The 26,784-nt window shown below is 37.9% G+C and overlaps 1 protein-coding gene across 7 annotated transcripts in view; it reads left to right on the plus strand.

Annotated features, from left to right (window-relative positions):
- The first annotated feature begins 645 nt into the window (after window positions 1-645).
- Window positions 646-26,784, plus strand: part of EYA1 (EYA transcriptional coactivator and phosphatase 1) — a 78,059-nt gene continuing 51,920 nt past the window's right edge. For 2 of the 7 annotated variants that reach the window (XM_070942216.1, XM_070942218.1), the window contains exons 1-6: window positions 646-678; window positions 2,118-2,245; window positions 3,751-3,813; window positions 14,580-14,657; window positions 24,250-24,319; window positions 24,600-24,745. In XM_070942216.1, the coding sequence (XP_070798317.1) occupies window positions 2,122-2,245; window positions 3,751-3,813; window positions 14,580-14,657; window positions 24,250-24,319; window positions 24,600-24,745 (481 nt within the window). In that variant the 5' untranslated portion in view covers window positions 646-678; window positions 2,118-2,121. The remainder of the gene's footprint in view (window positions 679-2,117; window positions 2,246-3,750; window positions 3,814-14,579; window positions 14,658-24,249; window positions 24,320-24,599; window positions 24,746-26,784) is intronic. The other 5 variants (XM_070942219.1, XM_070942221.1, XM_070942220.1 and 2 more) reach the window with 3 other exon arrangements.

Here is a 26,784-nt window from a genome sequence, read left to right on the forward strand (position 1 = left end):
AGAAACTTCACAGTTGATTTATAGAAGTATAACATAGCTGTACTTTACATGCTTAGCACTGACTTGAAATTTTTTTAAATTATCTGGAGTCTGAACTTTAAAACATAAATTGGGAGAAAAGATAAAAATTAACTTGCTAGGCATAAAAGACTGTAAAGAGTTAAAGAGTGGGAGGGAGATATATTTCGGTTAGTGATAATAAAAGCTGGCTGATAGATCTTTAGAGGGTGTTGGAGTGTTAGAGCGTCTTTCCTTAAAATTGCTTGCTCTGTTAATAGGTTCCTTACCTAGGCACTTCTTCCTAAACTACTCTAGGAAGACAGCTTTACATGTTGATTGGGGGAGGGGTAATGCAGTGTGCAGCTGTCATAGACAAGTGATGAATCACTATCCCGTCATTTGGCTGCCTTCCCCATGACATGGGCAGGAGGGGGATAGACCTGCTGGAGGAAACAACAGTTGAAGCTTCAATTTAAAGACAATATGTCTTTCACTGAAGTACTGTCCCCCTCCTCTTTGGTTAAAAAAGAGCATTATGATCCCCAGGAAGATTTCTTTGTTTAGTAAGATTAAGACCTGACATGAACATAGCATAACATAGATTTCTGTTTGTGTCCCTGGTTTGCAGGTGTAAAAATCCCAAGTCAGTTCAGATGTTGCTGCTTCATCCTTTCGCAGGTAAGGTTAAAGTGAAAGTCGCTTCTCTATGGAAAGAAAAGCTTAGAATGAAGTTGTGTTTGTTTACTTCAAGTGACAAATATACAAATGAGATTTGTTTCTTAAATTTAAACTGGAGAAATGTTTTCACTCTTTGGAAAATACTTTAAATATTCTGAAATGATTATTTTAAAAAATACTTTTCTGAATTAGAAAAATATTCTGTTGCTTGGAATTTTTTAATCACAGTGATACAGAGCCTTGTATATAAGTTGGAAAACTAGTTCATTTTTAAATATAGATTTGATAAACAGAGCCATTGTCAAAATAATTTATTACAAGAAAGTAGTCATCAGTATTGAAAACTAAATACATTATAATGAATTTTGAAAAATATGCTTCTTTGCATGGGTTTGACAGAATATGAGGTAAGTCTGGAAAGATTCAATTTAGTTGCTTATTGAACTTTGTCTACCTGTAAGTATAATTTCAGATAGTATTTTACAAAAAAAATCCTCCAAGCAAACTTGAAAATCCAAACTAGTAAGTTTATTAGCATTTTGGAAAGTCTAGAATTGATACCAATGATGTTTTCATATTGTAAAAATGAATAAAGTATTTTAGCGCTATCTCTTTATTCAAAAATCATTTTTATTTCAGAATATGTATTTTGACTATTGCCCTAACATATTTATTATACAAAGCACAAATGGAAATTTATTATAAAAACTGGTATATGTAAGAATTCCAGTATTTTACTAAAGAGAAAACATTGGCAATTTTGTACTTAGCTCAGTTTTTATTTTCTTTAAGTGACAGTTCAAGTACCGCAAAGTGCTAAGATATATTAATGCTAGAACCATTCATTGTGCATTGGTCTTATCCCTTTTCAGTGGGGCACACTTTATGTAATCCACAAAACAAACACGAGAAGAAACATAATAATATTTTAATGCTGCATTTGTTTCAATAGAAACAGAGGAACAATTAAGTAGTTTGCTAGAGTAAACACATACATCAGGAATATCTCATTCCTTGTCAGTCGACTGTAGGTTCAACGATTGCTTCAAGTGTTTTCTTTGGTTTGGAGGCCCATTAAATTTCAATTGGGTGGTAAATTATATGCAAGCAAGCAGTGTTAATTTTTAATGTGCTATTATTGTCTCTGCCACAATAATTTATACAAATACATGGATATATTATAAGAAGTAACTTGTTTTTGCTATGTTAAGGTTCTAATTAGACATTAATGCATTGTGTATGGAAAGGTGCAAAACTTCTTACCTGGGAATAAGATCCATTGGATTTTATTTCTCACAGACTTTCCAAAGCTATAAATATATGTAGATTTGCACTTACAGAAATGAGATTATGTGTTTGAGGTAGAAAAATTAATTGTAGACATAGCATGTGAAAAGTCTTGAACTGTTTTTCTATAGTTACTTTCTTTCTTTCTTTAGGTCTATGGAAATGCAGGATTTAGCCAGCCCACATAGCCGTCTGAATGCTGGCAGTGAGTCTCCTAATGGTCCAAAACTTGATAATTCTCACCTAAATAATAATTCCATGACACCCAATGGCACAGAAGGTTAGTTTCTGATCGTGTATGTTGCCTATTTTATATATATATATATATATATATATATATATATATATACCCTGTTTTCCCAAAATAAGACATTACCTAATAATAAGCCCAATCAGGCTTTTGAGTGCATAGCAATAAGGCCAAGAGCTTATTTCAGGGTTCAAAAAAAAAATGTAAGACAGGGTCTTATTTTCGGGAAAACACAGTAAAAACTTCATTAATTTACAAACAATATGAAATTTTGGATTAGGCCTTACCCATTACATTTGGGGTTTACTATTTGAATGAAAGTGGAGAATATATGCTGGAATGTTTCTCCAGTTCTCTGCATAAAGGCTAGGGATGATTAACCTTTTCATCTAGCTGTTTGTTTGTTTGCTGATTTTAAGTAGCAGCTTTGTTTTGGCATCTGAAAGTTACTATCATGACTTTCAGGTTTAGCATCTTGGAAACCAGACTTCTCTAGTAGATATGCAAGAATGCTTAACTAGATAAATTCTGCTATTGTATACATTTTAATGAATATAAGGTGGTGCTAGGAACCAATTATAATTAGTTAGTAGTTTATTTATAGATGTTTTGAAGCTTGCTGTTGGTAATGTTTCAGGATTTTTTTTAATCTTGCATGTTCATTTACCTGGTTAATTTGCCACTAAATGAAATATTGTGATATATAAAGAAAGTAATATGGATACTCTGTTGCTATCTCTAGTTTAGGTATATATTTAAAATATTATTTAGTATGAAAATGTGCAAAATAGCAATTTAATATATTAAAATGCATAAGCACATGGTACTATAGGAGATGCAAATGTAAAGGACTTGTTAGCGTTCCAATATGCATTGAATAAGGCAATTAGCACAGCAATATTTTAGGGAAACCACACGTACAATATGCTGTGTAGGATAAATTAACAATTTCCTTTGAAATATTCAAAAAAGGTAATAGGAAAATTTAACTTTTTTATAAGAAAGTTTACTATATTAAAAGAAAAAAGGTTTTGTTTCACTTGTACATAATACTGCATTCCTTTAATAGAATAGATGGAATAGAATAGTGGATAGAACCCATCCACTGACCATTGTCATCCCCCTTCTCCCAACCATCTTTACTCTCAGTTTTAATTAAAAATTACTTGGAGATACATAGAAGGACATCTAAAATGGGAGAGGTGGCGTTACTTTAAATCTTTTGGTTTGGTATATATTGTATAGGTATATGTATGATGAGTATAAGTATGATGATAACTATTTTATTCTGGAGTTAACAACTTTAACTAATTAAACCCACAAGGGTAACTCTTCTTTCTAAACAAACCTATCAGGATGTTAAGTTAAAATTATTTTAATGCAACAATTCCAAATAATTGAGAGAAGGAACAGAACTTAAAATGCCTTACCAATTTAAAAGAAATAAAACTTCTGATGGATATTATATACATGTAATTCTGTGACATATATGGAAAAACTACTAGCGTTTTATTTTCTTTGCAATTTCCCTTTAGGTGACATGTCTCTGCTCAGCACTGCAGACTGGTTGTTAAATGTTAATACTCAGACCACTGCAGGTTTGTGTAGCCAAGATGAATGCAAAATTGCTAGCATGCATTTTAAGATTTGCAAAGTTGTAAGATTCTGACTCTTGTTTGTTAGTGGTGTTAGTTAACTTTATTGAAAGGTAATTAATTCACAGTACTATGTACACATACTTGAAGTAAGCTTCATTGATTGCTACAGGATTTTCATGTGTGCCTATATAGAAAAACACACAGTGGGATAGAGTGAGAGTTGCTTTATCTCCTTAAAATGAATTCAATATTTGTTAAGAGGAGTTTCCTTTCCTTTTCCCTCTTACTTTACCTCGATTATTTTGACAAGAATTTGGAGGATACTCAGTTTTTTAAAACAGACAGATTATATTCATTTTTAAATAATAATGTTGGATTTTAACAAAGCATTTGTGGAAATGCAGTCCATATTTTGTTCTTCCATGCTTCATGCAAATTTATAATGTAAGGGGTTAGGGTTAAATAAATAGGGTTAAACCTATTTAGTTTACATGAAAAATAATAAAGGTAAAGTGTTCCTTTTACACAAATTCAACTCTTGATTACTATATCTCTCTAGTTTTTCTTATACACACAAATTCAAATGGTTTTCCATTCCTTTTTTCTACAATATTTCTTCCAATAATCTCTGCCTATAGTCTTGTGCATTCTTGGTGGTGTCCCATCCAAGTACAAGTTTGATCCAACCATACTTAGCTTTCAAGAGTTAGCTGAAATGTTTGCATTCTGCTATAGATAAAATAAGAAGACTGATTGAATAATCAGGTCATTGCTAGTTAATGATAAGTAAACAATTTGTATAATGTTTTAATAATGTTAACAATAATGTTACAGTATATGGAAGAAAGAAATTTGTGTTTCTATAGGGACTTTTTTGCATGTTATAAAACTGATTTCAAAGCAAAATTATATTGCTGTTGAATATATTTGAATTTTATACAATCCAAAGTGCTTTAAGTGATTAAATAGAGGAATATGAAACTGCTCTGTTTCAACCCCGTATCAGTGGTGGGTTTCATTTACCTTTGTTACTGGTTCGCTCGTGCGCCGCTTCTGTGCATACGCAGAGAGTATTTGATGATGTCCAGGGGGATGGGTGGAGCCTTCCGCCACCACTACTACTGGTTTGCCCAAACCGGGGCAAACCGATAGCAAGCCATCACTGCCCTGTATTCTTTCAATCCTTTCAAATGTACTGCAATATATTATTTTCTGTTATCCTTTTTATACCAAGGTATTATGAGTTAGGTGTAAGAAAAAAAAATACTTTGTTATAGTCCAATTTATTCCTGTAACATTCTTAGGAAACTGAGGCTACAATATATAGTATATACTGCCTTGGGAATAAACTCACAGGGCTCAATCAGACTCATTTGTGCATAGGACTTTAGAGTAAATCATAGTATCTGGATGTCATATGCAGGGGTGGGTTCCACTTACCTTTACTATCGGTCCGCAGCGGGAGCGTGTGCTTATGCGCATGCGTAGAAGCTTCTGCGCATGCACAGATTAGCCATGATGACATTGTGGTGGGTTGGCGGAGTAGTTCTATAGAACTATTACCAGTTCTATAGAACCGGACCGAACCAGGAGCAACCCACCACTGGTCATATGGCAACATACAGAGAACATTTTCTTAACCTGTGCATAAATATGTTTATTCAGAAGAAAGTCAAGATCAAATTGATAGGACTTGACATAAATTGCTTCAGTATTACTTATGTTTGAGACATCATTTTATGCATTTATATATTTGTAAGTTTTAAGATGAAGTAATTGAAACTCATTCATACTTTAATCACTGACAATTTATTGTACATCAGATCTACGCTCCTTTATTTAGATTTAGAACTTTGGTTTATTACTTGTATATTTTTTAAGAGTGTCTATTTTTTCCTTCTCATATATTTTCCCAAGGTAAAATGTACTGTAGAAAACTAAAGCTTAATTAAAAGTTGGCAGAGGTACTTAGATTCCTCACAAGAAATAAAATTATTCAAGTGCAATTTTCTATATACAGTGTGATACTATGATTATTATAGAAAACTTTAACTATTTAAATAGTTAGAGTTTCAGTGTAGCAGTTGGTATGGGAGATATGAATGTCAGGTTATCCTAAGTACAGTGGGAATTATGCATCCTGCATTTTGAGTCTGAATTTATAATGTAAAAGCATTTGAGGATCACAGCACTGTTATGAAAGGAGAAGCACGCTAAAGATTTCTTTTACCCTCTCTAGAGCGTATCAATTTTCTTCAAAGGCAAACTTGTTCATAGTAAAGATTTAAAATGATTATAATATTGAAGTTAACTAGTTACATTAGATACTGATTTTGGATTACTGTAACAAAAATGATGATTGCATATGGTATTGTATCAGTTGTAATATTTAATGATTTAAATGTTGCAATTGCACCATAGCATTGGTATTATTCTTTTTATTGTGCACCTGCTTACGTAGCATTGTTCTTAGAAATACCATAAACCATCTAACACTGGAAGTAGATATCTTTTATAGGGCAAGTACAGTACCCCAAAAGTCCAGCATTATGGATTCTTTTCAGCAACAAGTGCTGTTTACAGAGGAGCCAATTTTAAAAGAGGGATTTTGCTTTAGGGCAAATTATCCAGAACAACTAGGTGATTTGGGACTTCAGTCCAAAAATATATAATGTGCATGCATAGGTGATTTCTTTTGTGAAGAAAAGATGTAATGAATGGTTACGCAGAAACAGCCTTTTGGTAAGAAATATGTTAGTGGAGAAAAGTAGCAGTTTTAGAACAATAACATTCTGGTTTAATCTTATTGGATAAGGTTATAAAGGCCATATGGGCAGTTTCTGCAGATGAAGCACCAGTTCACTCTATTTTCCAAAACACTTGCAAAGTGAGAATTGCCTAGAAGGCCTATAGTTCAATTGGAAGTGGGCAAAAAATGTATTGCAGTTATTGTTGTTACTATTTTTTGCATTTTTCATCTTTCTTATATTGAATACCGAAGTATTCTGCTATTAAACATTAGCAATAATTATTTAAAGTGTATGTTAACTTTAAGCTATTATGGTCCACTTTGAACCTGGATAAACAGTTTCATTATAAGCAAGAAATGCATCTTGAATTCTTAGCTAAAGGTACATGGGACTGTACTTCGTTGCATATTTTAGAAATTGGAATATTGATATTTGTTTTATTTATTGATGAAAGTAGGCTTTTGAAGTTAGTTTTTCTAAATATGGATATATTTATTATCTCTTCTTGTTTCCAATTGTCCATTTGAACCATTTGCTGAAATTAAAATTACAATTACATATTTGGTCATACTATTCATATCAATAATTAAATCACCTTGATAATTAATGGATAAATAAAAGTCTACCTAATTTATTACATTTTTACTCTGCTATAACAGTTTTATAAAAGAATTCATAGAAAATAAGTTGCAGCTGTGAATTATTTACAGATGAACACAGTACTAATGACATTGTGGCAATACAACCATCAACAAAACTTTTCAAAATTATATCCTTAAATAAAATGCAAACAATACAGTATACAATAAAGTATACAGATTTTCTAATAATAGACCAAACCAAAATTGCTGAATGTGACTTTTTTTTTGAAAATTTGTTACACTTATATATTTATTTATTAATTTATGAAAGAAAAAAATAATTTACAGAGTGTTAGATGTGCTAGCAAACTGTAACCAGTAACTTCATATCATTATAAAGAATAAGTTTATTATATCTGAAACTTTTGATGGATCATGCATGAGAGGCTGTTGAAGGGGAAAATAGAGCCAAATGGAAAAATAAGAAATGAATATAGATGATTATGATTTATAGATGATGATTATAAACAAAACTAAATATGCATGTAACAGATATTACTGAGTTATAAGAGTTTGAATATACAGTTTTAACATAAATAATGTTGACTGATGAAACCAATATTCAGGTTTTACTGAGTATTTTGAATTTGAGTCCAAATCTCAAGGCTTAGTATCCATTTGGAGTCTTTCTGGTTTGTAACATATTGCTATTGCTTGCTGGGGGTACATTTTCTCTGGAAGTTCAGAATTACATACGGTACATGGAAATAATCCTTTATTTTATCCTAATTATGATAATCCTATGAAGGAGATTGGGTTGAAAGTGAGACTGAATGACCTCAAATCACCCAATGAGCTTCAATGACTAGGATGACCTGTGTCTCAGTCCTCGAAATCTAACACCTTAACTACCATATTACACTGTTTGATATATTTTATGTATTTGTACTGTCCTACCAGTTCCATTGTCTACATTTTGCCAACATTGGAATGTTATTCTTGGATGTATCATTCAAATATCTTGTACATCTGTGTGAAAATACAACATCGCCTTTGCCCTGCACAAGTCAATGTTAAAATGAGGTGTGTCATTCAACAACCTAACTGCTGAAATATAATAAAATGCTATAGTTTAAGGTATACTTAATGCCCTAGAACAGTGATGGCTAACCTTTTTGCCATTGTGTGCCAAAAGCGGGGGGAGTGCCCTCACCCATAATTCAATACCCCCCGTGCCCTGACCCCCCGTGCTCACCTCACTTTTGGCCCGTGACAGCAAAAAGGTTACCAGTGGACCCGGTAGGCCTGTTTTTCACCCTCCCCAGGCTCCAGAGGCTTTCTTGGAGCCTGGGGAGGGCAAAAATGGCCTCCCAGAGCCTCCGTGTGAGCCCTGTACTTACCTGGCATCCAAAACAGGCCACATGGAGACACCTGGGAGGGGAGGGGCAGCATGGGCGGGCCAGACAAAAATCAGCTGGCCAGTGCGAGTATGCGCGCTGGAGCTGAGCTAGGGCAATGGCTCGTGTGCCCACAGATATGGCTCTGCATGCCACCTGTGGCATGCGTGCCATAGGTTCGCAATCACAGCCCTAGAAGTAAACCAAAAGAAACTTTGGAAACATTTCTTTAGATCTTTTCAAGGGAGGGAGGGAGGGAGGGAATATAAATATATAGATTCACTTACATATCTAATATGATTCAGTGACAGTTGTCTGCCAGGATTCATAGGTTTTGACAGGGAAAAATATTGCCTATTTACAATAGGTATTGCCTACTTACAGACCTGTTTCTTCTGGAAGTTAAACCCATCTGCTTTAAATCTGCTCCCTAATTTAAAACTATTACAGAATGCTAAAATACTGATACTAGAGCCTTGTTTTTATCACTTCTCTGAAATTATTAAAATCTTGTTTAATAATTCGCAGCATTTCAATGCATTAAGTATATAGCAGATAAATAACTTGAGATGTTCCATGTCAGATATGTTACTTTTTAAAATGATGAAAGACCCTTTTCTTTAATAAAAGTAATAAATGTCTATGATACCATATTCTTTTGCTTTTACCATTAATAAAAATGTTACTTAGGATTATGATAGCATTGAAAAAATTCTGCTAGAGGTTTAGACTTCGTATAGCTGTCTAATGGTAAAAGCAAGAACTGCAGTTCTTCCTGGCTCTCTGATTTCAAATCTGACTGAATTTTTCAGCTTCACTAAGCTTCAGCTAATTCCATCAAAAATCCTTAATTTTATGAATATTCAAAGATTTTGTTTTCTATATATTAAAATATAACAACATTCTAAATTTAACAAATTAAATGGATTAAATAAATATTTGCTCTTATCTGTTAGATTAAGTGATGAATAATTCAGTCTGTAACAGGAAAAAAAATAGTGTCACCAAAACAAAATAAATGTGATATTTACATAGTGAAACAGACATCATAACAATCTATATATTTCAATCTGGATACATTCAATACTTTTTATGAAGAGTCATCTGGTGGGGTTACACATGGTACTCCATTATACATTGTTTTGGATTGATCTTAAATTTAAAAATATAATTTACTTATTTTGATAACTTTCACATGTCATATTAATAGACAATTAGGCATACAATCTGCTCATCAAGATACCATGCCACCACAACTTATTTTTAAATACTATTTAAATCCTCTATTTTTGTGTGTACATACACACATATAGTTACAGCATAATTAAAGGGTTAATTTCCTCTTTCCCTCATTGTAATCCAAATCTTGATTAAATTGTTTTTATTGCTGTGGTTATAAAATTCTGTTTCTGTTCAAATATAGTTGATGCTAATCCTTATGAATATCCAATACTGGCCATAAAAGCATCTATCCCAAGACTTTCGGTTAACTGTTCTATCTTCCTTCTGGCTAGCACTGCTATATTCATAGAATTTTAAAGTTTATAAGTTTTAAATTCCTTTCAGGTTTGGATTTTGATCAGTTTTTGATCAGTAAACCTTTGCTTTAGTCTCTTTCCCTATTTATTTAAAACATTAACCACTAACAATGGGAAGAATGAACAAAAATATCTTTCCAGTACCAACTATTTTACATACAGACAAGAAGATATTAAAAATAGCAACAGTGAAGTGATTCTTCCAAGGTACTATTACAATTCCCAGAGGACAACACTATAGGGCATGGGGATGGGGATGAGATCTCTTTCTCTTTTTTTTTTTTGCTTTTAATTTTGATTGAGGATTTACATATGCATTAAATGCACTGCTTGAATGATAGAAAGCTGTATATTCCATATTTTAATCTTTTGATCAGCTCCAAAGTGAAGATAAATTCTATGTAAGGGCAAATTCCCTCCATAATATTTAATTCAATTAATTATTTTAAAAATACTACAAAGGTTTACCAAAACTGATCAAAATCCAAACCTGAAAGGAATTTGGGGACCATAATATTTCTCATATAATATATAAAGCATTATATAGTCCCTAAAATTAATATTTTCATGGCAGAAGTATGAGAATCTATTGAAAGTATTAGATTATTGTCTGACTATGTGTCAGAATATTTTAAATAAGAGCTTGTCAGTTTTATACAGACTGGATTAAAAATACAAATCCATGTTTTTTATTTGACAAAATCATAAATATTGAATATTTTTATAAAAATAAATAAAATAAGTGGCAAATAATAAAGTTAAATATTTAGACTTAATCAACTTTCAACTAAATTAACTTTTTTCTCTATAAAACATTTTGTATATTTTATAAAGAGAGGGTCATGTATTTAAAAGGATTAAGGGTTTTAACTTTTAATTTTATATTAAAATTTATAATCTGTTTAAAGTAAAATCTGAAATTGGTGCAAATCAATTTTTAAGTGTCTTTTTATTAATTGTATTTTTATTCTAGACCTTTTATTTATTTATTTAAATGCTACCTTTCTATTTATGGCTCAAAACTGTTCCTATTATTATTCTGATGTTTTTTGTAGAGATTACTTTGTAATCAGTACACTTTTTTCAAAATGAATGTTCTGAGAAAATTGCTAATCAAAGATGTTTTTAGGTATGAATTTGACAATTATATGTAAGAACTTCATTTCTTTTTAACTTTATAAGAAAGAGAAAATAAACAAAAATGTAACATGCATCAGAAAACATTGCTGTTGGCACCATATGTGCTATTTTGCAGTACTCATTTGTTAACTTCATGATAATTACATGATTTTTTACTCATTCAACTCTAAACAGCTAATTTTGCTTGCCTGGTTCTTCGTTATTTGCTGTGTTTCTATAAGTAAATTTGTTAATATTGGGAGGAGGGAAGGAAAGAATACAGGTATAGTTAGGTAGGTAGGTAGGTAGGTAGGTAGGAAGGAAGGAAGGAAGGAAGGAAGGAAGGAAGGAAGGAAGGTAATGTAATTTTGTCATTACATTACATTACATTACATTACATTACATTACATTTTGGCACTCAAAAGAAGGTAGCTGTACATTTTGTAAGTGTGTATAATTCCAAAACAAATTCTATATATTTTACTAAATTTACAGAATTGTGTATTATGAAATAAATGCAACAGATGTGCCTTGGGATACAGTTTTCTTTTTTCATAAAATAACTTGCAAGTTATAACTTTTTAGGAGGCTACATATAGAACTCACCCACACACCTGCTTTAAAGACATCTGGTTGCTATCTTGGTGCTTAACTATGTGTTACATCATTATGTAGCATGTGCCCAATCTTTATTTGACTTCCATTTTTATGCACCTCTTGTATATGATAGTCTAGATTTAGATTAGGCCCACACATGTATCTTAAAAACAAGCAGAAATTATGCCTGACAGTTTGTTCTGGAGAAGGGAGCATTTTATTTTGTATTAAAGTATCTTATTCTGGAGAAAATTATGTCTGCAGTGTATTTGCTCTCTCCCTAGTCTGATTTAGGTCCTGTTTGTTTAAGAAAACTGTTGAATATATAATTAGCATATAGCATAGTTTGATCTTTATCAAATGTTCGTTTGTGTGTGTGTTTGTAAGTGTGTGATGTAGTAACCGTTGTAACAAGATCAGGATAAAAGGGATAAAATTAAGATAAAGGGAATATAATATTGTAAGATCATGTTAGATTTGGAAAGGGGAATAATTGGCAATATAGGAAAAATATAGTCAAAGCTAGGCAAAATTCCTGCAGTGATTGAATAAGGTTTCCATTTGCTCAAATAGTGGAGTTTTTAAAATGTGGTACAAGTGGTTTTTGTACACATTTGCTGCATTCCAAAGCATATTTTTCTTTAGAATAAAGAATGCATGTTGAAACAACTTACAATATCTTTCTGTTTTCACTCTTGAGACTGCTTTCAGAATATGTCATTTTGCTGCCAAACTTTATAGAGAATTCTTACAAGCTCTTACTCCTGTATCATACACTTTTAATTGCAGCAATTGTTATGTGCAGCAAAATAATTTTGCATCTGTTTCTTAATGCTTGTGTATGCCAAACAATCTAAAAAGCAATAATGTATACATGTATATTGTGTTTGTTTAATTGAATTTGATTTTTTTCCATTTGCCTTCATGATGTTTGGTGGTTAAGGCTTTCCTTAATAGCAGGAAAAGTTGAATATAGAAAAGCCCAGCTTCATATCTTACAAAGTAAAGTGTTATATTCTGTTCTCTTCACTTTCTTAGCTCAGTTTGGCATTTGTAGAAATAAAGTAACTACTGTTTCTTCTACATTATATACTAACAAAAACAGTGCAAATTGTTTAATATTTTATAGGTGCTTGAAGCCTATAAAAGAACTTTTATCATATCATGCAATGTGATGGAGATTATTCTAAATAAGTTAAATTCTTATGGAGATTGGCTTTGTTTGTCAGTTCCCATAAGTATTTGGGTCCTTGACAATCAATAAAGCTATAAAAACAATTCCTCAGGATTGAATAAAACATTTTCTAACCAGTCAGTAGAAATAGGAGATTTCATTCTAAGAGAAAGTACAATATATACTTTAGTAACTCAAAAAGGAGAGAAAGATAACTATAGTTAACACTATTTATGTACAGAGAAAGTAGCTACAGCTTTTCTCTTTAAAAAAGGCATATTTATAAATTCTTATCTTTATACTGATTTCCACATTGATAACACATTCTGTGTTAACTATCCAATTGGCTTTTTTGTATATTTTCTTTATATATGCAACAACTTTTAATGTAATATAATGACAACATCTGTTTTTTAATGTATTTTAGTTTTAATAACTAAATAAATGAGCTTGTCTTGTCACAATAGAAACTACACTACAGTTAGGAGAAGAACTTTAAAACAGGAATAAAGAATAGAATAGAATAGAAATGTTTGTGTGTGACCTCCTTTTGACACTGGGTCATGGAGAATTTCTAGACTGTATTTAATTGCTATTATCGACTTCATCTTGGTTCATCTAAACAAGGAATGTAGGGTGCTGGAGCTACAGTGAAGTCAAGGATTGGCTAGGCTGCTCATGAACATTAGGGAACTGGGCCCAACAGTCTGATGAATATACGCACCTCTGCATGCAGAATGCACACAAGTGTGCCAGGTCCTCCCTATGCTTTTCCCATTTGGAGCACTTTATTATCCCAGCAGATATGGAAAGTGATGGGTACTGCCTAGGATGCTGAGGGAAGCCCAGATGCCTGCCAGACTTTTCCACCAGTATACAGATGTTCTTTAGTAAAATTATACCATATGAAGAATAGAATAGAATAGAATAGAATAGAATAGAATAGAATAGAATAGAATAGAATAGAATAGAATAGAATAGAATAGAATAGAATAGCAGTTGGAAGGGACTTTGGAGGTCTTCTAATCATCCAAGGTCCCTTCTTTAACTCATGCTATCACCTCATAGAATAGGGAAGATTCTTGTCTGAAATCCTTAAAAGCACCTGTTGATCAGTGTAGATAATATTGAATAGACAAATGGTTTGAAATTGCTTGTATTCAGCAAGGGGAGCATATAAGAAGTCTGCAGCATATAAAGAATTAAAGCAGTCCGGTTTCTAATTACAATGTAATACATGTTCAGTATGGTAAAACATGGCAAAGAGATTAAAAGGATGAAAAATAAAATTATACAATTGGATGGATTTATTAATATTGTTCAGATTTGAGAATATTGACTTTCTTTTATGTTCATCACTTTTGATATTTCTCTAGAAAAATAATATATCATTTAACTGATTATTAATGAATTATTTACTCATTTTTAATTTAAGCACTTCTGGAATTGTATTCTATAAATGCACTTGTTGAGATTTGTGATGTGTTGCATTTTTGTATGTTATCCTACTGGATGCTTACAGTATATACGGGTTTTGCATGTATGCATGGGTTTGTGCACAAATAATAGGGTATATAGAACACATGTTATTTGTGGTTTTTTTTTTTTAGTTAAAACAGAGCCAATGAGCAGCAGTGAAATTGCTACTACTACAACAGACGGGTCTTTAGAGAATTTCTCAGGATCAGGTAAAAAATACAATATTTTCACTGTATTTAAATGTCTGCATTATAAATAAAAAAATAATGCTTTTAATACTTACTTAACAACTTGTTTCCATGGGAGAAGATTATATAGCAATAGCAATAGCATTTAAACTTATATACCATTCCATAGTGCATTACAGCATTTCTGAGCAGTTTAGAATTAACATTGCCCCCAACAATCTGGGTCCTCATTTTACCAACCTCGAAGGATGGAAGACTAAATCAACTAGGATCAAACTCCAGGGTATGGGCAGAGTTAGCCTGCAATACTGAATTCTAGCTTCTCTCTGTGTGTGTGTATATGTGTCTATCCATCCGTGTGTGTGTGTGTGTAATATATATTTCTTTCTTGGGATCTATAGTAATTGGCAAGGAATACAGTTTGGAGGTTGCAAATATTCCATGGGGTGACTGCTATAATAACAGATTTATTACTGCAAGATCATTAGGAAAAGAATAACATTCAAATCTGCCGGTTTTGTAATAGTTTTAAATCATACTGATACACTAACCATGGCTATTGAAAAAGATTAACACAGAACCAGAAAAGTTGCAGAATAGAATTAGATTCAAGGAAAGTACAAGAAAGACATGTAGGACATGCATTGTGTATAGTATGAAAAGAATCTCCCACCCTTTCTCATAATATTTTCAGAACAAATAACAGGATTTGTTTTTACATAATGAAGTATATAGCTAAACTCTGAAATCTAATTCTAGAAAATGTAATACGTTTCACCAACATAGACAGCCCTAAACAGTTATTAGACAAATTTATAGAAGATAAATATATTAATGACCATTATTTTTAATATACCCCGTATTTTCCGGCGTATAAGACGACTTTTTAACCCAGGAAAATCATCTCAAAAGTCGGGGGTCGTCTTATACGCCGGGTACCCGAATCTGAGTTGCTGGCGCTGACCGATGACACTTTGGGAGCGCCGGCAACATTGAGGGGAAGCTGTACTCCGAATTAGTTCCAACCTACAAGAGGTGCCAGGCAGTGCGCGGCCCACGAGAAAGGAACGCGTCCCCACTCAACCCCGGAATTCGGGTCACCTTCCTTCCTTTCCCAGCAGTCCACGGTGAAAGCGGCGGCGCGGTCGACCTGGGCCAGCGCCTTGCACACCTGGCTCTGAGTCTCCATTATGAGAAGCTCCATGCGACTTCGCATGTCTCCGCCCCAGTCGCACAGCTCTCGCAATCCGCTCACCGGAGGAGCCATGAAGTGCTCGCACCGCCTTGCCAGATCTTCCTCGTCCTCCTTTCCCCATGGCTTTTCCCGTTGTAATTGCTGCTGCTGCTGCCGCCGAGGCTGCTCCTTCATCTCCGCCCACCGCACCAGACCCAGCCTGGCCAGCACCGCCGTGGCTCCCGCAGTCCAAGCGGATCGGCACCTGGGCTCGCAGGCGAAGGGTGGGAGTGCGCAGCGATCGACGCCGATCGCTGCCACCCACCATCGCCCCAACGGGAAGAACCGCCCGGCAGCGATTCCAAGGAGCCCGAAGCGAACATCCTGGAGCAGCACGGGCTGGCCCAGAGGCTTAAACCCCGGGAGCCCAGGTGCCGAACCCCGCACAGCAGAAAAGACATGACAGCCGGTGCCCAGTTCGTTCTGCAGTCGTCCGGATCGGCGCCAAGCCAGGAAAATGCGCTGCGCACTCCCACCCTTTGCCTGCGAGCCCGGATACTGATCCGGATGGCTGCAGAAGGAACTGGGCACCGGCTGTCATGTCTTTTCTGCTGTGCGGGGTTCGGCAGCGATCAGCGTCGCTTGGATTGCGGGAGCCACGGCGGACTCCTTCCCCACGAGGTATTGCTCTGCATTTCACCACCTCTTCCAGGCTCGCAGCCACCCACCATCGCCCCAACGGGAAGAACCACCCGGCAGCGATTCCAAGGAGCCCGAAGCTAACATCCTGGAGCAGCACGGGCTGGCCCAGAGGCTTAAACCCCGGGAGCCCAGGTGCCGAACCCCGCACAGCAGAAAAGACATGACAGCCGGTGCCCAGTTCCTTCTGCAGCCATCCGGATCAGCGTCCGGGCTCGCAGGCAAAGGGTGGGAGTGCGCAGCGCATTTTCCTGGCTTGCTTACCTTAGCTCAGTGGTTGGGGGTCAAACAACCCTTTCACAGGGGTTTTGATGGTGGTGCAATACAGAAAAACGAGCGCAACCCTCGCCATCCGGAATGAATGGTGCTGTTGTGGCGGTGGGGGAGGGGGCGGCAGAAGCGGGAAGAAGCGGCGTTTGCGATGGCTGGAAGCTGTGGGAGTGAAGCACTACTTTCATTTGTACGGCAGCAGCATTCCGCCTTGGTATATTTGTGTCAGGAGTGGCGCAAGGCAGCCTTTGTTTCCTGCTGCCTGGGACTCAGAGTGGTAAGTGGCGTCTGATCCGGAGAGCTGCTGGATTTTGCTCTCTAATCCGGATGCCAAATCAGCCCCCTGCAAACTCTCGTCTCTCAAGGAGCGCTCCCTGAAGCGGGGCTGGAAACTTTGGTTGGACTGCTTGAGAGAGGAGAGCTTGCAGGGGGGCGATCTGGTGTCTGCAACGGAGAGCGGCATCCAGCTTTTTCTCTCCGCTATAAGAGCGCTGTAAGAGCGGCAGCCCTCATCTCCTAATGTTTGGGACTCGGAGCGGTAAATGGTGACTGGTCCGGGGAGCAGCTGGATTTTGCAGTCCCAAGCATTAGGAGATGAGGGCTGCCGCTCTTACAGCGCTCTTACAGCGGAGAGAAAAAGCCGGATGCCGCTCTCCGTTGCAGACACCAGATCGCCCCCCTGCAAGCTCTCCTCTCTCAAGCAGTCCAACCAAAGTTTCCAGCCCCGCTTCAGGGAGCGCTCCTTGAGAGACGAGAGTTTGCAGGGGGCCGATCTGGCATCCAGATTAGAGAGCAAAATCCAGCTGCTCTCCGGATCAGACGCTATTTACCGCTCTGAGTCCCAAGCAGCAGGAAACAAAGGCTGCCTTGCGCCGCAAATATAGCAAGGCAGAATCCTGATGCTGCACTTTCAGCAGACAGATGAGGGCTGCCTTGGCCATCGGCTGGTGCAAATATACCAAGGCGAATGCTCATGCCGCACAAGTTCAAGTAGTGCTTCGCTCCCACACTTCTTCCATCCCTCAGTCTCTCAGGGAGATGCTTGACTTCCTCTCAGCCCCAAGACACTGGCTGGCCCATGAGATGAGAGAGAGAGAGAAAGAGAGAGAAAGAGAGAGAATCAGAATGAGACAGAGAGAGAAAGAGACAAAGAATGAAAGAGAGAATGAGAGAGAGAGAATCAGAATGAGACAGAGAGAAAGAGACAAAGAATGAAAGAGAGAGAAAGACAGAATGAAAGAGAATGAGAGAAAGAGACAGAGAGAATCAGAGAGAGAGAGTGAGAGAGAGAGAATGAGAGACAGAGAAAGAGACAGAATCAAAGAGAACCAAAGAATCAGAGAGAGAATGAGAGAGAGGGAGAGAAAATGAAAGAGAATCAGAATGAGAGAATCAGAATGAGAGGGAGAGAGTGGGGAGAGAGAGAAAGAGGGGGAGGGAGAAAGAGAAAGTGGGGGGGAGAGAAAGGGGGACAGAGAGAAAGAGAGAATGAGAGAGAGTGGGGGGGAGAAAGAGAGAAAGAGAGTGGGAGAAAGAGAGAAAGGGGGGAGAAAGAGAATGAGAGAGAAAGAGTGGGAGAGAGAGAAAGAATGAGAAAGAGGGGAGAGAAAGGGAAAGAGTGGGGGAAAGAAAGAATGAGAAAGAGGGGGAGAGAGAAAGAGAATGAGAGAGGGGGGAGAGAGAAAGAGAGAATGAGAAAGAGTGGGAGAGAAAGAAAGAGAGGGAGAGAGAGAGAAAGCGAAAATGAGAGAGAGAGAAAGAGAGAATGAGAGAGAAAGAGTGGGAGACAGAGAGAGAGAGAGAGAGAGAGGATGGAGAGTGCCTGAAGGACCCCATCCCGTACTGGGAGTCCAGGTGCTTCAGCAAGCGGGGCACTGGATTCGTATTAGTGGTCTGCGAAATTTAAAATTATGAAGTTGGTGGTCCCTGAGGTCCAAAAGGTTGGGGACCCCTGGCCTAAGACCATCGGAAAACACATATTTTTGATGGTTTTAGGAATAACTTTATTGTTGGGGGTCACCACAACATGAGGAACTGTATTAAAGGGTCGCAGCATTAGGAAGGTTGAGAACCACTGCCTTAGTTGCTTGCCTTGCTTCGCTTGCCTGAATCCATTCCATCAGCAAGCAACTCCCTGCCTGCAACCAAGCAGGCAGGGAGTTGTGGACTTCAACTCCCAGAATTCCTCAGCCAGCAAAACAAAGCTGGCTGAGGAATTTTGGGAGTTGAAGTCTACAAGTCTTAAAGTTGCCAAGGTTGGAGACCCCTGTTCTATTGGGTACCGTAAGTTTTTTTCCCCTTTGGGATCTTTAAAAAAAAAATAGTTAATTGGGGTTTTTTTTAGTTCTTTTTTAGACCTAGCCATTTAAAGTTTAGGAAGTTTTAAATTTAGCTTTCATATAAAAATAAAAATAAAATAAAATAATATTTGTGCAGCTTTCTGAGATTTAGTGTGTTTCTGTAGTGTTTCACTCTAACTACACAAACACACAAAATCTCACAAAGCTGTATGTGGAATTTTGTGTGTGTAAAGTGTGAAAGTTGGGTTTTTGGGCTTTTTGTGGCTGTGTGAAGTTCCTGCTTGTTGCAGGGGCCATTTTGGGTCTAACACAGCTACTTTTACATTGTGGATGAGCCAGTTGTGTTGTGTTGTGTTGTGTTGTGTTGTGTTGTGTGTGTAAAGCGTGAAAGTTGTTTTTTGGGGCTTTTTGTGGCTGTGTGAGGTTCCTGCTTGTTTCAGGGGCCATTTTGGGTCTAGCACAGCTGCTTTTACATTGTGGGTGAGCCAGTTGATGTTTTTTTAATTTTTATTTGGTGTGCGTTGGAAGAGGGGTAGTCTTATACGGCGAGTATAGCCCAAACCCTATATTTTAACAGGAAAAGTAGGGGGTCGTCTTATACGCCCGGTCGTCTTATACGCCGGAAAATACGGTAGATTAGGTCTAGTAAAAGGGTTATGTTTTTTTAATGTCAATTGCTGGTGAGATAAGATGGAATCATTTGTTTATCTCAATTAGGAACTTCTCATAAGCATTTATTTGTCCATAGTACAGTAGGATCAGAAGACTGGAATAGAAAAAGGTTTTATATGATCCAGCTTAACTCTGAATCTTCCATGACAGAAATTGTGAAGTAATCACCTGCCAGTCTAATTCAAATAGTGTGCAATACAAATGGAAAACCTCAAATACTGTTAGCTAGGCTTCTAATTCATTATTTATTTATTTATTTATTTATTTATTTTATTTTATTTTTATACCGCCCTTCTCCAGCAGGACTCAGGGCGATGAACAGCCAAGGTAAAACATAGCATACAAAATTTAAAACAATTTAAAAAGATATTAAATAATTTTGGCCCACAATTTAAAAACACCCCAATAAAATCAATTACAAATTAAAACCAAAAGATGGGATCAAACCAGTCCGGCTAGATGAAATAAGTGAGTTTTAAGGGCCGGACGAAAAGTCCGGAGGTCCGGAATCATACGTATCTCTGGGGGTAGGTCGTTCCAGAGGGCGTGTGCCGCCACAGAGAAGGCTCTCCCCCCGGGGGTCACCAGCTGACATTGTCTGGCCGACGGCACCCTGAGGAGCCCCTCTCTGTGCGAGCGTACTGGTCGGTGGGAGGCTATTGGTGGCAGAAGGCGGTCTCGTAGATACTCAGGCCCTAAGCCATGGAGCACTTTAAAGGTAGTCACCAACACCTTGAAGCACATCCGGAAGACCACTGGAAGCCAGTGCAGCTCGCGCAGGAGGGATGTCACATGGGAGCGCCCCGCCGCTCCCATAATCCCCCACGTGGCCGCATTCTTGACCAGTTGGAGCTTCTGGGTGCACCCCAAGGGGAGCCCCATGTAGAGAGCATTGCAGTAGTCCAGGCGGGAAGTGACAAGTGCTTGAATGACCGTGCGTAAGGAGTCTCGATCCAGAAAGGGACGCAACTGGTGTATCAGGTGAACATGGTAAAAAGCCCCCCTGGCCACAGCTGTCATATGCTCTTCTAAAGACAGCCGTGCGTCCAGGAGGATGCCCAAGTTACGAGCCCTCTCCGTGGGGACCAATGACTCGCCCCCAATAACCAGCGATGGCACCAGCTGGCTATATCGGGACGCCAGAAACCACAGCCACTCAGTTTTAGAAGGGTTGAGTCGGAGCCTGTTTCTCCCCATCCAGACCCGCACAGCCTCCAGGCACCAGGACATCACTTCAAGGGCATCATTGGGGTGGCCTGGGGTGGAGATGTACAGCTGAGTGTCATCCGCGTACTGATGGAACTCCATCCCAAAGCCATGGATGATCTCACCTAGCGGCTTCACATAAATGTTGAACAGGAGGGGTGAGAGGACCGACCCCTGCGGCACCCCACAAACAAGGCGCCTCGGGGTCGACCGCTGCCCCCCTGCCAACACAGATTGCGACCGGTCAGAGAGATAGGAGGAGAACCACCGCAAAACTGTGCCCCCCACCCCCAACCCCTCCAACCGGCGCAACATGATACCATGGTCGATGGTATCAAAAGCCTCTGAGAGATCTAACAGGACCAGGATAGAGGAGCAATCCCTACCCCGAGCCCTCCAGAGATCATCCACCAACGCGACCAATGCTGTTTCCGTGCTGTGCCCAGGCCTGAATCCGGACTGGAGCAGATCTAGTTAGACAGCTTCATCCAGGTACTGCGGAAGCTGCCGCGCCACCACACTGTCAACAACCTTCGCAAGAAAATGAAGGTTGGACACTGGACGATAGTTAGCCAAAACAGCCGGATCCAGAGAGGGCTTCTTGCGGAGGGGCCTCACCACTGCTTCTTTCAAGGCGGCCGGCAAGACACCCTCACTCAAAGAAGTGTTAATAATCCTCTGGAGCCAGCCTCGTGTAACCTCCCAGGAAGCCAGCACCAACCAGGAGGGACACAGGTCCAATAAACATGTGGTCGCATTCAGCCATCCAAGAATTCTGTCCACGTCCTCAGGAGCCACAGGATCAAACTCCTCCCACATAACACTCTCAAGACCTGCCTCAATCATCCCATCTGAATTTACACAATCAGAGGCCAAGTCTTCCCGAATCTGAGCGATTTTATCATGCAGATACTACACAAAATCCTCAGCTCAATCCTGCAATGGATCATCCCGCGCTCCCAGATGGAGAAAGGAGCGGATCACCCTAAACAGGGCGGCTGGTCAGTTATCTGCTGACGCAATGAGTGGAAAAATAGCTAGATTTTGCCATTTTTATCACCACTAGGTGGGTCTTAATATGAGACCTCACCCGTGTTCAGTCAGATTCGGAACGGCTGGTCCTCCAACCTCTCTCCAGGTGTCTTTTCCGGCGCTTCATCTCCCTCAGCTCCTCGGAGAACCAAGGAGCTAGGTGAGTTCAGTGCCGGGTCAGAGGGCGCAAAGGCACGATGCGGTCCAAAGCCCCAGCGGCCGCACTATCCCAGGCGGCCACCAAATCTTCAGCCGAGTCATGAACCAGAGTCTCAGGAAATAGCCCAAGCTCCATCTGGAACCTGTCAGGATCCATCAGGCGCCTGGGGCGGAACCACCTAATCGGTTCCGCCTCCCTGCGGCGGGGTGTCGCAGTTAGAAAGTCAAGTCAAAGGAGAGAGTGGTCAGACCATGACAAGGGTTCAATGACTATATCCCCTGTATCAAGACCACTCAACCACTGACCAGAGACAAAAACTAAGTCCAGAGTGTGCCCGCCCATGTGAGTAAGGCCATGAATTAACTGAGTCAGGTCCATGGCCATCATGGAAGCCATGAACTCCCGAGCCACCTCAGATGTTTCACCAATGGATGGCAGATTAAAATCCCCCATGACCAAAAGCCTGGGGGTATCGACCGGCTCCTCGGCTTTGACGTTGAGCAGCTCGGGCAGGGCCATTGCCACTTGGCAGGGAGCCAGTTACGTGATCAACAGGCCCATCTGCATCCCACAACCCCACTTCACAAAAAGGGACTCACATCCGGCTATCTGCGGTACAGTGGTCTCCCTCGGATCAAGACCTTCCTTTATAATAACCGCCACCCCCCCCGCCCCTACCCTGAGCTCTCGGCTGATGGAATGCGCGGAAGCCTGGTGGGCACATATCCACGAGGGGAATCCCCCCTCCTGGCCCAACCAGGTCTCCGTAATACCTGCCAGTTCTGCTCCCCCCTCCTGCATAAGATCGCAAATGAGGGGGGCTTTATTTACCATGGACCTGGCATTGCACAACAACAGCCGAAGGCTCGGGCCCTGAGAGTCTGTGCAACCTGGGGAACGGGAAGAGCTTTGGGGACTGGGGCATGCCACTGCTCGAAGATAGTGAGTGCGCACCCCCACCACATGATATGGCCCCCTGCTCCCACCATATCTGCCCCTCCCACTCAGCGTATTGATAGAAAAGCCCTTAGTTCTTCAGTAGCAAATCAGCAAAGTATGAATAGAGATCCTGCTTGGGAAATTAATTCATCCATTTCTTGCTATCTCAAAAGCTAGATAGAAGATGTAGGAAACTGAAATACTGCTATATTCATAACTGAATTTGCTCTGTTTAAAAATTGTATTATTTTGTTGCTGTCCACTCCTCTATAAGAATTTCTGCACTGTGTGCCAATCTATTTATATAAAAACCACTGCTGCCAATTTGTGATTCAAAGAAAATGTGCTGTCAAGCTGGTGTCAGTAAATACATAGATGGATGTATTTCACCAGGATGATGTGTCTCCAGCCTAACCCTTCAGGTTTTCCAGAGGTGCGCTCATTGCTCGTATAATCGATTGCACCTATCCTGCTGCTGGTTGTCATCTTCTTCTCTATCCTTTCACAGCATTACAGACTTGCTAGGAGAACTGAGTCTCATATATTGCGCCTAAAATAAAGTAATTTGAACCTAGTCATTTGTGCTTTGAATGGGAACCCTGACTGATGAGTTCTATGATCCATCTGAAGAAGATTAAACACAACAAACATGGCCCTTAGGTGAAAAATATTCCTCAGCTTTGGTTTAGATAGTAATGGATTAAAAATCTGCAGTGATATAAAGAACATCCTGAGTTGTATAAATTTGTTGAAGTCAAGATTTTAAAGATATCATTTATTTTACATGAATAAGTGTTTAATATAGGTTTTTAGTGTGTGAGGAAGAAAGAGGAAGACAGATTTACTCATATAAAACGTAGAGTATTAAGGAAGAGGGGAAGTTGAAAGAAAAAAAGTAACTTCAACTATAATTAAATAGAGCCAAGTATGACAGGAAGTAAAAGTTATGAATGATCCCTTAGGAGCAATTGAAAAAATGTAATTTGTAATTAAGATACAGGGAGTCATCGTGCTAGTCTGACTTTAATAAATTATTACTTGACAATAGTTTAATAAACATTGTTAAATGTCTAAAGTTTCCTAACAAAAATAATATTTAGATTAGATATGTTCTGTGTATGTGCTTACACTTCCATGTGCTTTTTCTCCCCTTCCCTATAGCAATTGGGAGCAGTGGCTTCAGCCCAAGACAAACTCACCCGTTTTCCCCACCTCAGATATATCCTTCCAAGTAAGATATCTTTACTTTAAAGAGAAAAAAGAAGAAGAAAAGTTATACCCAGCTTTTTATCACTGTTATTGACTTCACCTGTTAAATTGTAGTTAAAATCAGTTTCCTGTTGCAAAAGAATGAACTTCAAAATAATAAAATAAATCTTTAGCTATAGAACTATATTAATGTACTTGCATATCACTAAAATGTTTAGATTGTGCCATGCACTTTTACCAATATGTCATTCTATTGTTTTAATGCATTTTTTCCCTATTTTCTATCATTTTGCATGTAACAGCAGACCATACCCACATATTCTCCCTACCCCTTCTTCGCAAACTATGGCTGCATATGGGCAGACACAGTTTACCACCGGAATGCAACAAGCTTCTGCTTATTCAACATATCCACAGCCTGGGCAACACTATGGAATCCCATCATATGGTGAGTGAAAGTGGAAAATGGCAACAGGTTTCCCTGTTACAGAGGGATAAGCAAAAACATTTTTTAAGCAGCTAACAGAATTTGCAAATACTGTTTTAAAAGTGCAAAAAGAACTTGACATTAAAAAAAAAAATAACTGTAAAGATTTTACAGTTTTAAAAAGATTTTAGTTAGGCTTGAGTATTTGAAACCTGTACATTGAATCAAGTGTTGGTGCTAAATTGAAGTAATCACTAGAGCGGTATACATCATTCAAAAGAAGTGGTTTGGAAGAAACAGGTGCACATGCAGGCATTTTTGAATTGTTAAAGCAGCTGCATCTTTTTCTAAAAAGTTGATTCCAGTTCTTTTGGCATACATAGAGATAGGGAGCATATGACAGCCCAGTTGTGCAAACCTGTCAAAAGATGCAACTGTTTTAACATTTTAAAAAGAGGTATTTGTACATCTGAAAGATTTATACAGCCCCAATTCTATTTGTTTAGTTGTGAATTTATAATCTGCTATAGCCAAGGCTGTGCTAAATGGTGAACAAAAGCCACCTTCAGTGTAAGAACATCAATAATATGCAATAATAGAAGTACAAAGTGAAATCCTGGATCAAGTTGCTACCTCTTTTCTAAATAGCTTACTAAAATTCAGATTTCTTTTTTAAAATGATAGAAAGATTTTGAGATTTTAAAATGTAATAAATGCAAAGCAGATTTTTCCTAGTTAATCTTGAACTGCAAACTTTTTTTGCAACTGGCTTCCAATGGTGGCAAAGGCTTTAACAGTTTTATTTAAGCATCATTATCCATCTCAATTAATTGGAATTGATCTATAACTAAATACATTGAAAGACAGCTTAATCACGTAAAGTACCTTGGATAATAAATATCGCCAATGGTTCTATGATAGATACTATATTACCTCTGGATGAAAACAAATTGTATATAGTACAATAGTCAAATGAATAAAACTGGGTTTTTTAAATATACATTTTTGAATACAAAATAAGATGAGTGTAAATCCATAGATAATTTTCTTATTTAGTCATTTGATCAGTTTTGCAATATATAAATTTTACCTATGAGTCTAGGTAAAAATGTTTTAAAAGATTAGATTCAAACATAAAATTAATTAAATTAACACAAAATAGCAAAAAAGCAGTAAGCTCTTATGCCCATATGTAAAAGCATAAATTTTAGAGGCTAAAAGGCTTAGATGAGCAGAAAGGCCCTTTAAAATATTAGAAATATCACAGAGTTAATAGCAACCACTCTTAAATCTTACATTACATATATATCAGCTTACTTAGTGTGGTGCATTTTTGAATGGACTCTTTTCCATTCCTCCATTATGCAATATAGTGTTGTTAAATGGGAAAAGGTAGTAGAGATGATTGAAGTGTATAACATTCTGGTCTATGATGTTTCCACAGGTTTTTTTTCCATTATATCCTAGCTTCAACATTTTTAATGGAACTTTATTTTATTTGTATTAGGGTTCAATATGCATGTGTAAATCCTCATAATTCTTATTACTATCATTACCAAAATTCTAGTAACATCATTTATATTTTTCCTCTAAAGAGAGTAAAATAATAGGAAAATCGTTTGAAATAAAGGTTTCCGCAGAATAATAGGATCAAATAAAAATTTACACCAAAGCTGTATATAATATTTCTGTAATGTCTGCTTTCCTTTTTCAATAAACCTCAAGGAGAAGATGATTAGCACCGAAGAAGGTCTTAGCTTTCAAGTTTATTCATAACACAAAAATACTTCATGTATAGCTTGAAACAATATTGGCATGATCCACTTGATGAGTTTCCTCTGTATGTCAAGTCATTATATTTATTTACTCCAAATAGATTGTTTTTTCAATACAATACAATGACTTGTGTTATGGAAACCAACCACAAAGTGAAAGTCATGTACAAGGCTTTCATGTAGCATTTCCAGGAAGTGTCAAGATGGTATAACTACTTTCCAGTACAGATTTTTCATGCAGTCCTTAAAGTTGGGAAAAAAATAGCCAAATCTTATGGCTAGTTG

The sequence above is a fragment of the Pituophis catenifer genome, unplaced genomic scaffold, assembly GCF_029215685.1.
Source record: "Pituophis catenifer annectens isolate HBS135680 unplaced genomic scaffold, rPitCat1.0.hap2 SCAF_3, whole genome shotgun sequence".
Taxonomy (NCBI): domain Eukaryota; kingdom Metazoa; phylum Chordata; class Lepidosauria; order Squamata; family Colubridae; genus Pituophis; species Pituophis catenifer.